At 35.7% G+C, this 12,754-nt stretch overlaps 1 protein-coding gene across 11 annotated transcripts in view; it reads left to right on the top strand.

The window, feature by feature from the left end:
• The window catches only part of NBEA (neurobeachin), a 505,074-nt gene that overhangs the window by 179,317 nt on the left and 313,003 nt on the right, over positions 1–12,754 (top strand). For 9 of the 11 annotated variants that reach the window (XM_068142943.1, XM_068142938.1, XM_068142931.1 and 6 more), the window contains 5 exons: positions 386–566; positions 1,592–1,722; positions 3,193–3,300; positions 4,904–5,072; positions 6,463–6,558. In XM_068142943.1, the coding sequence (XP_067999044.1) occupies positions 386–566; positions 1,592–1,722; positions 3,193–3,300; positions 4,904–5,072; positions 6,463–6,558 (685 nt within the window). The remainder of the gene's footprint in view (positions 1–385; positions 567–1,591; positions 1,723–3,192; positions 3,301–4,903; positions 5,073–6,462; positions 6,559–12,754) is intronic. The other 2 variants (XM_068142918.1, XM_068142913.1) reach the window with 1 other exon arrangement.

Genomic DNA, 12,754 nt, shown 5'->3' with positions numbered 1-12,754 from the left:
GCTTGTTTAGCTAAAAGAACATAAAAGCTACATAGACAGTAATTACTTCTTGTTACCTGTCAGTTTGCCTAGGCTGTGGAAGAATGCAGGAACACATTGCACCCTTAAATACCGTCCATTGTTTTACTGTGTGGCCACACTAATCACTCTCCCATTTATATTAAACTTTTTCTCATCTTTTACAGCATGTACATGTAAATAGTTTTTTCACTCTCCATGCTGTCTTGCTTTGAATTTCACTCACAGTTCATGTTAATGGAGAGTATTTTAAATAATTTCTCAATGTATTTGTCATTAAGCATAACGGTTTAGATATGCATCTGTGTGTGCTCTCTTTATATTCCAGTTGTGTTCAAACTCTTTAATTTGATTGTCTCCTTTTAAGACTGAATTGGAAAATATTGAAGTGACACAAGGAATGTCAGCAGAGACAGCAGTAACTTTTCTCAGCCGTCTGATGGCAATGGTTGATGTACTGGTATTTGCCAGCTCTCTAAATTTTAGCGAGATCGAAGCTGAAAAAAACATGTCTTCTGGAGGTCTAATGCGACAGTGCCTAAGGCTTGGTAAGTCGGCAGACAGTATGTATTAAATAATTAGTTACAGATCAATGAGCTACAGATGGATCAAACGGTGGCATGTGTAGGAAAGGACCTGTATTGACTATGGTGTGATACAATCCTGCTTATTATTGATTTGTTAGTTTTAAGTTTGATTCAGTTTAGCCACAAGAATACATTAAAATGACACATCTGAAATTGTTCTTTCCTACGTATTTCAAGTTGGAGAGTTAAAATATGAAATATAAGTAAAAGGAAATTTCTGGGTTTTTAATAAAACTGGTTTGCTACCTGCATGTACCATGTTGCAGGTTTCCTCATCTGAATCTCCACGCATTTGGAAGACCACTTATAGGCCATATAAGATTAAAGCATGGGATGAATGTGCAGACTCTGTAGACCTTGTTGTAACAGTCTGGCACCTCTATTCACTGTTTAAATTAGGAAATTAAAAAGTTTATAAATAATTCCATCTACTCTATGCAAATGATATTACTTTATCGTTGTGAACATTACATTTTGATTGTCATCTGGCATGATGCTGTCTTACTAATATTATGTCCCATATACTTTTTCTTGTCTCAAATCATAGCTAAATTTTGTAGTCAGATTTTGTTCTGTTATTATCCACACCGCTCATGAGGTCATTGTTAATTGTACTGCTCCTGATATAGCACTTAAGGTTTATTCTCAATGATCAGTTCTAATGAAATTCCAAATTGCCGCCTACTGTTATCGTATGCTGTGAAGTACTTTTAGATTTTGATAATCAATAACATATGAGAGGTCTAGATCAAGGATTTATAATTTTCAAATTCTGATATTTTAATATTTATATAAAACAGCTGTTCAAGTAAAGAATAAAATAAGTCACTGTAATGCTTTCTTAGCACTGACTGCCTCTAATGCGAGAAGTATGTTGAAGTTAGTATTTGGAAATGTTTGCTGGCATACCAAACTGCTAATTGGTTTTCTGAACATGATAATGAGAAAATGCTTTTAACTTGCAGCATTTTCATAACTTTTTTTAGTTTGTTGTGTGGCTGTGAGAAACTGCTTAGAATGTCGGCAAAGGCAAAGGGAGAGAGTGAACAAAATTTCATTAATCGGCAGTAAAACTCAAGACGCTCTTCAGGGTGTGACTGCATCAGCAGCAACCAAGGTAACCCAGCCTTCGGTTACAAACAGCAATGACAAGTCTGTACCACTGCTTTATAGGATCAGAAAATAATTGTGATTACCTTCTTAATTATATGGCAAAAGCTTAGATTTATTTTTTTTTTGCTATTAACTGTTTTAAAGTAAAAATATGTGAGGGACTTTGTGAAACAAGAAAATGTTACTGCGGTAGTATGATTAGTGTAGTTTTAAACAGCTTTTTCACTCTTGCTTGGTCTATTTCAAAGGCCAAGTCCCCAAACTTAACATCTGTCATGCATAGCTACTTGCATAGCTTTATTAATCTGTTAGGGCACTTGCAGTTTTGATGGAAACCTGCAATCACATCTTTGTTGGTGGAACATCTGAGTCCCAGTAACTTCAACAGAACTTTGTGCGTATATTGGACATCAGTATTTTCTATCTAATTTCAGGAGTGAAACTTGTTTAATATTCTATTGCATCTCAATTTTTTTCCAGTTTCATTAATGCATTTGTGTTTTCTTTGGTTTTTTAAACTTGTTTAAAGCTTTAAGGCTTTGGGAGCCTTGACACTAAAATCTCCGGGAATTTATTGCAGCCCATGAGTAAAAAAAATACAACGCTTTGTATGATGTAATGGATTCCTTATTTTGTTACTATATTTTCATTATTAAATAGCTCCTTTCACAGTATTATTTCATTAAATCTCCCATAAACATTACATTTCTCTACATTTTACATTCAGTACAAAGCAAATCGGTAGAAGGAGAAATTAGGGCAAGAGGAACTGTATCAAGTTACACCAGGGGAGGTTGAGCTTACACATTATGCAAGACTTCAATACTGGAAGGGTCATCAAAGAGTGGAATAGGCCATTCAAGAAAGTGGTTCAATCACCATCCCTGGATGTATTTAAAAGGCATCTAGATATGATGCTCACGGGTATGGTGCAGTAGTGGCCCTGATTCAGTTAGGTAGTGGTTGGATTTGATGTTCTTAAAGATCTCTTGCAACCACAGTGATTCTGATTCCGTGATTTGTAATATATTAGAAAATATTTTAAAGGAGGTATACTACTTTGTGCTTTTGTAATAATGGCAGTTATTCAGTAAGCAGTCTGTAAAATGAACACAAACTGAGTTTAAAAAAAAACATTTTTGCTCATCCATTTTAAGATACATATTAGAAATAATATACTGTACTACTATGAAAGAACTCATCTGAAATAACCTTTTGTGTGGAAATTATTATCTTAACTATGAGAAGAGCTACAGTTTTTCTGAGACACGGGGAAGATCTAACAATTTATATCTGAAATAGTGACTATTAAGGCAATAATTCAAACTCCTTGTCTGGGCATTATGTTGGAAGCATATTGGTAGTAAAAAAGCATCTAAGGTTGATGCAATAACTAAAAAAGATGTCAAGATTCTAACAGAAATGCTTCGATATTTGGCAGGGATGGAAAAAACTCACTCCTTTTTATTTTTAGGCTCCCCTTGAAAATGTCCCTGGCAATCTTTCTCCTATAAAAGATCCTGATAGACTTCTTCAGGATGTTGACATTAATCGTCTACGAGCAGTTGTTTTTCGTGATGTGGTGAGTAATATATGCTGTAATTCTTTCTTCTGCAAAATCATTGCTTATATTTTGATTGTACCAGAATTAAAATTATCCTTCATGTGTTACACTGTATATTATCTGCATACCATCTGCTTGTGGCTTTGTAGCTACCAGCCACTTTCTGCACTTTAAAATCATACTGGGAAGCTATTTGAGTTAGTAGCTAAGTGTGTTTAACACTCAGACTTCATCTAATATTAGGCAAATAATCACAGCCAGATAAATCGGTTGTGACCTGTGTGGATTAAAACTGTATTACTAACAGCATTAGCTATCAAACATGTATGTGAATACAGTCTATATAATTATACATAAAAATAGGGTTTTTTCCAGATTTGTCTGCAATTGTTTTTAACATAAAGATGCCTCACAATGCGGGGTGGTTTTTTTAATAGTACAATAGGAATTATTATGGCTTATGTGCGAATAGCTACATTATGTTTAAATTTCTCTATGTTTAAATTTGAGTGGATTGAGGTGAAGACTGATGGTAGAAATAGCTTTGAAAAGAAGCTAGAACTTGACACAAGTTAAATAATTATGTCAGGATGACCTGATCATCTTGAAAGGGCGAGGTTGAAATTGGGTGGAGGTCTTCTGTCTGCTACTCTTTTCTTAACAAGAGGAGAAAGGAAAGGGGGAAATACTGTTCCTGGCGTATCTATGAAAGAAATTAATGAGACTATTTCTTGATATATTGCAAAGACCTGTAGCCAAAATAAATGGCACCCTGAAAATACGGAAAACAGGCACTGGATTTGTGATAGAAAATGCATACTTACAGAAGCAAGACAAGCTGAAACCGCTATAGCAGTAGATAGAGGCTGACGTCTCAATTCTACCATGTTGGGTTTTACAGTGAAAATGTGTAAAACACAGGTATTTCAGTTGAACTACAGTGTTCATTCAACATAATATCTAAGCCATAAATGGTAGTTGCTGTAGAACAGCAGGCTGTGTGGGGTGGGAAGAGGAAATGAAGTTGTGGACTGGGCATTTGCTTAAATTAGGGCCCTGGAAAACTGGCATTGCTGCTGACAGCCCTGTTAAAGGAGAAGCCTGAATGTACAAGCTGGGGTTTATTGGTGGAAGAAAACCAATGGTCGTATCAGTCCTGGTTTTACATGTAACCAGAAGCTGTTACACATGCCTGTGTATCCATCGTTAGCTACAAAAGCATCAGCAAGCTTAGTTACCCCTCTCATCACTAGTACCCCTTACCTTCATGTGACAGATACTTTTGGAGTCTCACACTTGGGGCAGCAGAAGTCCTTGCTCTTGGGAAGCCTTGAAAACACTCTCAGAACATAATCTGGCCTCTGTTCTGAAACACGTTGCCCCTACAGTCCCAGAGATTTGTGTAGTTGCCAAATTAACTGTAAAATTCAGTACTTAATACATAATGTGTGTATAGTACTCCGCTGAAAATCCACTAATCTTCTACATAATCCGTTTTCTACTATGCTAACAGATAAAACATTTCAGAAAGGTATTATTTATTAAGCCTGGTAATGATCTTGTGTGAAAATTCTATGGAAATGTCTGATATCTTAGATCTGTTCTTTTTTTTCCAACGCAGGATGACAGCAAACAGGCTCAGTTCTTAGCTTTGGCTGTAGTCTACTTTATTTCCGTTCTGATGGTCTCCAAATACCGTGATATACTAGAACCACAGAGAGAAACTGCAAGGTCTGGGAGCCAGGCAGGTAGAAATATCAGACAAGAAATAAATTCACCAACAAGTACAGGTACACTTGTTTTCTTCAAATGTATTAGATTTTTTGTTTGGATTTTTTTTTTAGAACTGTAATTATTTTATTACAAAGTATTTTTACTGAGTAGATTAAGATCTTATTAGGAAATTACTTGTTACTTTCTTCCTCAGTTGGTTCTTTAACACACAATGGCAGATTTCAGCTATTCTTTATATTTGCTTATAGAGTATAAATCATTTCCATTTGTATATTGCTTTTTTATGCCTTCCTTTCTTTAATCTGAAAATAATTAAAAATAATCAGGGTGCCTGATGGAATTAGAGCTGTAAAATACAAGACAGTTGATCAGCACAACTTCCTGAATCTGCTGTTTGTTAGAAAGAACAGATATCTTTAACTCTAAACCCATGAAAATTATAAACAGCAAACACAGCTGTTTGCTCATGCGAACTCCTTTTGTTTGAGTGAGGAGATTTGTGAGTAGTGGTGGAGGACTGAGTTCTGTCTTGAAGTCCTGCTGTGTTAGTGCCTGTGTTTAAAAGCCTACAGAAACAGTATGATAGAGAGGAAACATTTCTATTGTGTTCCTTGACTGAACTGTTTGTGATTTTTATTAGTAGTAGTGGTTTACTAGCGTGTGTTCTTCAGCTTGAGAGGGAGTCTGTTAGCTGTCAGAAGCTGTCAGAAATTAGGGATCCAGACTTTACCCTGCTTTGTTTCAAATATTTTACACTGTTAGGGCAGTAGGTTTTATCAAGTCTGACTGGACCGATTTTAACTATACCTTCTGTGTTAGAGCTGAAGACAGTAACTGATTTTGTCCATGAAGGTCTTTATGTATGGTTTTTTTTCTTGTACTGATTTTTAATTACTTTCTTCATTTATGGAGTTGCTAATTTTCATCTTCATAGAATTTATCTTCCAGTTTGTGTCTTATTTGCATTTAGTCATTATTTTCTTATTCACTGTGATGTTTTAGTTTACTATTTAAACATAAAATTTTAAGTCTATGTGTTTGTATGCTTTTCATTTTAAACATATTACATTAACATCATTATGAGAAATCATGATTTTGTTTGCCTTCCTGGTTATATATTATGGTTCTGCACTAAGAAAACTGCTATTTTGTGAACTATTTCTTCCATGATTGTCTTGGCTGTGTGCATGTGTATGTGTATATATAGCTCTTTCTGTGTCTCTTTTTCCCCGTGAATGTTGCTCTTGAAGTGCCCAAACAATAGGTATGCTGTTTCCTATCTCTTGATACAGAACTTGTTTTCTTCCTTTAGAAATGCATTTTTTCGTTGATAATACCATAGTTGCATGTTTCAATGAGATAGGATATCTGTCATGGATCCACAGTGGACCAGGCCACACATGAATACTAGCTGGCTCACATCTGATTCCATGATTTTCTCCACAGTTGTGGTCATACCATCTATCCCTCACCCAAGTTTGAACCATGGATTCCTTGCCAAGTTAATTCCTGAGCAGAGCTTTGCCCACTCATTTTACAAAGGTAATATTAACATCATCTCCTAACCTGTTTGGGTGTTCTTATTTAATGTAATGTAACTCAAGAACTAACTGTGATGTAATAGTTGATAAATAAGCATACGCCTCAGGTTACATGGAGATCAGACCTGATGATACCTTTAAAACTTGGACTTCCTGCCTAACTTTCTCTAGGAAATCTCTTTCCCTCTTTTACTACCATTTATTAACTTATGAAAAAAATAATAATAATTAAAAAAAAAAAAAAGTCAGGAGGAGGGAATGGATGTAGAAAATTTTAAATGGTTTTGGTTTGTGCTTATTCTGCTACAAATACTAGGTCCATAACAAGAAAATCCAGGCCTATGTTTGCGTACCACAAAGTATGTAGTACTTCCCCGTATCCTTTCCTGTTCTTTTGCCTTCCTTTCTCGCTTTTTTCTTGCCTTTTTGATGGTATGTAAACCTCCAATATTGTATGTACTGTGAATTATTTTATGCCTGTTATTTAATGTGCTGTGCTGTGCTTTTTTGAAGGGAAGCACTTTTGTGATCAGAGCAACTATTACATGTTTTGGGCCTAATTTGTTTTGTTTGTTTGTTTGTTCGTTTGTTTGAATAGATGCAGGGAATATGTTTTTCAGAGATCATTACTTGAGAGAGAGGATTATCTGAATGGAACTATAACCAAGTTTGCATGTACATTTCCCCATTTATTTGCATGCACTATGCTGTGAATATGGACGTGCAAAATAGGTGAAAACGTTTAATCTGATGCGAACACTCTTAATATGATTTTGAAAAATCTCAGTACATAAAGAAGACTGAGAGATTTAAAATTGCATCCTGTTGATGAAAACCAGAAATAGTTATCTTCCTACTTCAGTAATAACGCAACTTATGTTTGTCGTAGACTGCTGTGGGACCATTATGTTAAAATACTCATTACATCAATTTAAAGTATCACTAGGCTAATCTAGCATTTCTTTTCTGTGCACCCATGTGTGTATATTATAAATTCTTTGCATTTCTATTAACTAGCAAGCAAGGGTTTGTGATTTTGATTAGTAAGACTATTGTCTACCATACAAAGAACAAAAATATTTTGGATCAGTCAGTTTGCTGATAAAGCATTTGTTGTGATGTAGTTGCATTTGTATGATTTAATCAGTTGTTGATTAAGAAAAGGGAATCATTTGCTCTTAGTTTAGAAGAGCACCACAGTACTATGCAGCAATACATTGTAAGCCCCTAAAATTTCACTATTGCTTTTTCATTTTGGATCTAGAACATATTTCTGTATATCACACATAGGATATGTTATTCTTAACTACATTTTCTTAAAACTTAATTGGTTAGACTGCCTCAAGACATAGTCATTTAAGAATTAACATTAACGAGCCCAGAGAAGAGCAACAAAGTTGGTGAGGGGTTTGGAACACAAGCCCTATGAGGGAGCTGGGGTTGCTCAGCCTGGAGAAGAAGAGACTCAGGGGTGACCTTATCACTCTCTACAGCTACCTGAAGGGTGGTTGTAGACAGGCGGATGTTGGTCTCTTCTCCCAGGCAGCCAGTACCAGAACAAGAGGACACAGTCTCAAGCTGCACCAGGGGAGGTTCAGGTTGGATGTTAAGAAGAAGTTCTATACAGAAAGAGTGATTGCCCATTGGAATGGGCTGCCCGGGGAGGTGGTGGAGTCACTGTAATCGAAGGTGTTCAGGAGGAGACTTGATGGGGTACTTGGTGCCATGGGTTAGCTGTTTGGGTGGGTTGGATTGGTTGATGGGTTGGACACGATGATCTTGAAGGTCTCTTCCAACCTGGTTTGGTTTATTCTAATAAAGGTTTATTCTAATAAAGAAATTTTTTTTTTTAAAGGAATGATGCAATGAAATAAAATATGCCACATAAATGAGATTATATTACCCTTTGTACAGAGCTTGATATTTGGTATAGTATATGAATAAAATATATGTCAAAAAGCTGGGAAAAAAGTTTGTGACAAAGTGGAAGCAGCCATAGAAACTCACAAAATATTTCAGATAAAGCATTTTTTAAGAATGGTGTCTTCCATACTATTGTTCATAGTATTTGTTTTAGCTGGAGTTCAGGTTTTGTTTTCAAAATAGTTCAACAGAGCTACAGTAAGAGTGAGCAGAATACCGAACAAAAAAAGTGGTTTAATAAAGGAAATGTTATCTATGGATAGTTATTTTGTTGATATCATCACATCCTTAAGGGTTTTAACTCTGTGAGGTCTCAGCCTCTTTTACCTGCCTGCTTCACCTATTAGGGAAGAGAATTGTTTCTGCTTTTTAATCTTCTGAACCCAGTTCCTGTTTTTTAACATTAGCAGGAAGTGAAATTTAAAAACACCAGAAAAAGCCACCACTGTCAGAAAAGGCTAAAAGGCAAAACCTATTTTATCATTTCAAGAATCTTTCATTCCAGTGGCTAATCCAATTGGTTTCATTTTAGTGATCCGACATGCATGCAGATGTTGGCAGTGAGTGTATAGTATTTGAATATTATTTTGATCTTTAAGTTATTTTAATATTTTGAAGGATGGTTTAATATAGCATTTAAAAGTAAATGCATACTTTAAAAGGCAAATCCTATTTTTTTTCAAAAATGGATACAAATTCAGTTGTTACCTGGTAATAAAGTCTATATTTTATTCATTCCATATGACCACAAAATGGATGTAAAGGATTTGTTCTTCGTCAGTGCAATTCAATACAGCATATGGTGTCAGAAGTGCACGTGACTGTTTTGGAACATATCTCTATGAATTAAGGGACAGGAACTGGATATTTGAAAGAAATCTGTTTTTAGGAGATGGAACCTTAATTGTCTGTCCAGGAAATTTGTTGGGGGAAGGCTAAGATAGGACTGGGTGTTACTGGTATTCAAGTAAGATGTCAATTTTGTTCTTAGTGATGCTTTTTTTAGAATCATAGAATCAATAAGGCTAGAAAAGACCTCAAAGATCGAGTCCAACCTGTCACCCAAAACCTCATGACTAACTAAGCCATGGCTTCAAGTGCCATGTCCAATCCCCTTTTGAACACCTCCAGGGATGTTGACTCCACCACTTCCCTGGGCAGAACATTCCAGTGGCCAACAACTCTTTCTGTGAAGCACTTTCTCCTCATCTCAAGCCTAAACTTCCCCTGGTGCATCTTGAGACTGTCCTCTTGTTTTGGTGCTGGTTGCCTGGGAGAAACTTAGAGCATGCTCATTTAAGCAGGCAGCTTAGAAATAATATTTATGATTACAAAAATTCAGATTTAATTATTTTTTTAGTTTAATTACTATTATTCTATTTTATATGGAGCAATGCCTTTAATTGAAATAAATTTAAGGCAGTGTGGAAACCTAGTTTTCTCAGGCACATTACAGTATGTCCTTGGTATATGCTTCTTAGGGGTAACCACAGCTGCTGTCAAGTGCAGGTTACACGAACTTTAAACATGTTGGTTCACGTCACATGCCTAGCTTGTTGATGATATTATATATGAACAAAATGTAACACTGAAATAAAAGATTTTTTTTTATATGCTTTGCAGGGAAATATATTCTACCTTTACTTACAAGTGTTTGTAGGTGGTAAAATAAAGATTTAATGTTTCTTTTTTTGTTCACAAGCTATGTTGTCTTACGGTGCTTAAAGAAGAAAGGACACACCCAGGAAGACAAAAAAATAAATTACTGATGTCCATGACTGCCATTTAACAATAAAAATGTGTATTTCTTTACAATACCTTATACTTCTGTATTTATTTTTCTTTCTAAGCTGATCCATGAGGAGGAAAAAAAAATATGTCTCTCTCTGCAAATTTACTCCTTGTCCTAAGTTTGTTTCAAGTGCTTGGGTTTCTTCTGCTAATTTCTGATAAATTCAGAGGTTCTGCAGCACTTATAAAATAGTCTGTGCTTAGACAAACAAAGCAGAACCTACAACATTAAAATAAAGCTCCCTCTCTTTTCAATATAGGCCACATATAATATTACTCTTTAGAGTAATTTATTATCACAGTCTCAAGTAAAATTACAGACCAGAACATAACTCCTGCATCTCAATGATGTTTTAGGAACACAGTCTTGCAAAATTAAATGTTGTCGGACTTGCTTCTTTCTGTTCACAGTAACAAAGAATTAGAGTGATTTAGACTTTTGGGATGTCAGATACCTCAGTTCCTCTACATTCATGGCAAATTGTAAATGAAGACTTAAACCAAGAATTATTTAAATGCTAGAGCCTGTCACGTGTCTGGCTTACAGACCTTATGGTTCATCAGATTCTTCAACTGACTGTGATGAAGAAAATTTCTTCAACTTAATTAAAGTACAGAGAGGCAGTAAAGATGAGAATAGCATGGAAAATGTCTTTTCCAGAAGGGGAGAATTGTTTTCACCTGATAGTAAAAAAATTATAGAAACATTGTTTGTCATTCTCACTGTCCCTGTGGGTACTGGCATCTGTGAGGATTTCAGGCTTTTATCTCAAAATCAGCAGCCCTATATGAGTTGTACTTTCTGGAACATATCAGTAGTGAATCAATGTCTGACCTAGTCATCCTTTGTAATAGGTGAAGAGAAGTTAATGCACATTTAGGGTACAGTTCATCTGGCTTGCTTTAGAGATGAGCCTAAAAGAAGATATAAATTTGGCACTGAAAATCTCTATCTTTTTCCAGTCTCTATAGATGCCATTGTAGACCTCTGCCTTGGTCAGATTAGTCCTGATTCCTTTGACTGGGTTTAACTGAACTTCAGACACAAAACTTCTTTAATGACAAAATCTGGCATGACATTCTTTAAACTCAACTCCTTAATCCAGTGTAATGACTTTACATGCCTTATTAATGTCCCCATCCCATAGATAGCTGTAGTAATGTCTCCATTCCACAGATAGCTATTAAATATATGTTCACAGATGCATATTATTCTTTGAGTACCACATGTATATGGTTAGAATGTAGGAACTACATATCCATCCAAAACCCATTACATAGTATCTTCAACCTAATGTTTGTCAGGCATGTGCCCGTTGTACCCGGCATCTAATAAATCTGAGCAATGCATGTCATTGTCCCTCTGATAAGCACCTTATTTCTTTGCTGCCTCTCTCTCATGTGCAGTGCAACTAATTTGCACTTTTCTCTGCTGTAAATTATTTTAAAATACTGATTTTTTTGTTGTTGTTATATGGTTGGGATGTCCAGTTTTGTTTGGTTTTATTTTTTTTTTAAGTATTCCAGTGTCTTTTTTTACCTGCTGAGTGTTTGAGATCGTCAAAAGAAGGATCTTACAGTCTGATCTACTAGCATCCTTGCAGTCTGATGTACTAGCAAACTCTTCTATAAAAATCCTTACCTTTCATCTTTAGCAGCATCTTCAATAAAGATCATGTATGAGAGATCTTAGCTGCATTGTATTTAGGGAAGCAGTGCTAAAGATTAATGTCTGCTCCTGGTGATGGAAGGTAATTTCAAGTTCTTTGAAAAGATTAATTTCAAACTGAGAAGACAGAAAATAGTCTCCGTAAGCAATGTTACTTGTGGAAGGCAGATTATCTTCCGGTTTATTTTTCAAGCAAATACTACTTTTGCAGACTCCTTTTCACAAAGGAAAAGTGGGGGGAAATGAACACAAGTTACACCTGGGAAGATTCTGATCAGAAACGAGGACAATTTTTCACAAGAGCAATTAGCCATTGGAATAATCTCCCCAGGGAAGTGGTGAATTCCCCAACACTGGACACTTCTATGATTAGACTGGACAGGCCGTCTTGTCAAGACCATGCTTTTGCCAGGAAGGATGAGCCTAGATGATCCTTGAGGTCCCTCCCAACCTAGTATTCTATGATTCTATAGTTCAAACATATTAAATTAACATCACAGGAGATCAGGTCTTTGTACAGGAGGGTTATCAAGACCCTCACAAGGCTTCTGGCATCATGACACATTCTCAAAGTTCACCTCAGCAGTGAAACTTGCCATAGGAGACAGGAGAAATAGAGGTACATGGTATCTGCTGTTAATAGCAGCTAATCAGACATCACATAAAACCACATAACCTCTTTGGCTTACAGCTACAGGTTTCAAGTAGTTTTAGCTATGGTGGTCAGGATCACTTCAGATTATTTTTCTCCATTATGATCATTATTGGAGCTATCCTTGCTTAACTTAAAGGTTTATTTCTAGTATTACTACAC

The sequence above is a fragment of the Melanerpes formicivorus genome, unplaced genomic scaffold (assembly GCF_026170545.1).
Source record: "Melanerpes formicivorus ecotype bairdi unplaced genomic scaffold, bMelFor1.0.p_v2 SCAF_1, whole genome shotgun sequence".
NCBI lineage: Eukaryota > Metazoa > Chordata > Aves > Piciformes > Picidae > Melanerpes > Melanerpes formicivorus.
Note: the sequence above shows the minus strand (reverse complement) of the source record. Positions and strands in the feature narration are given on the sequence as shown.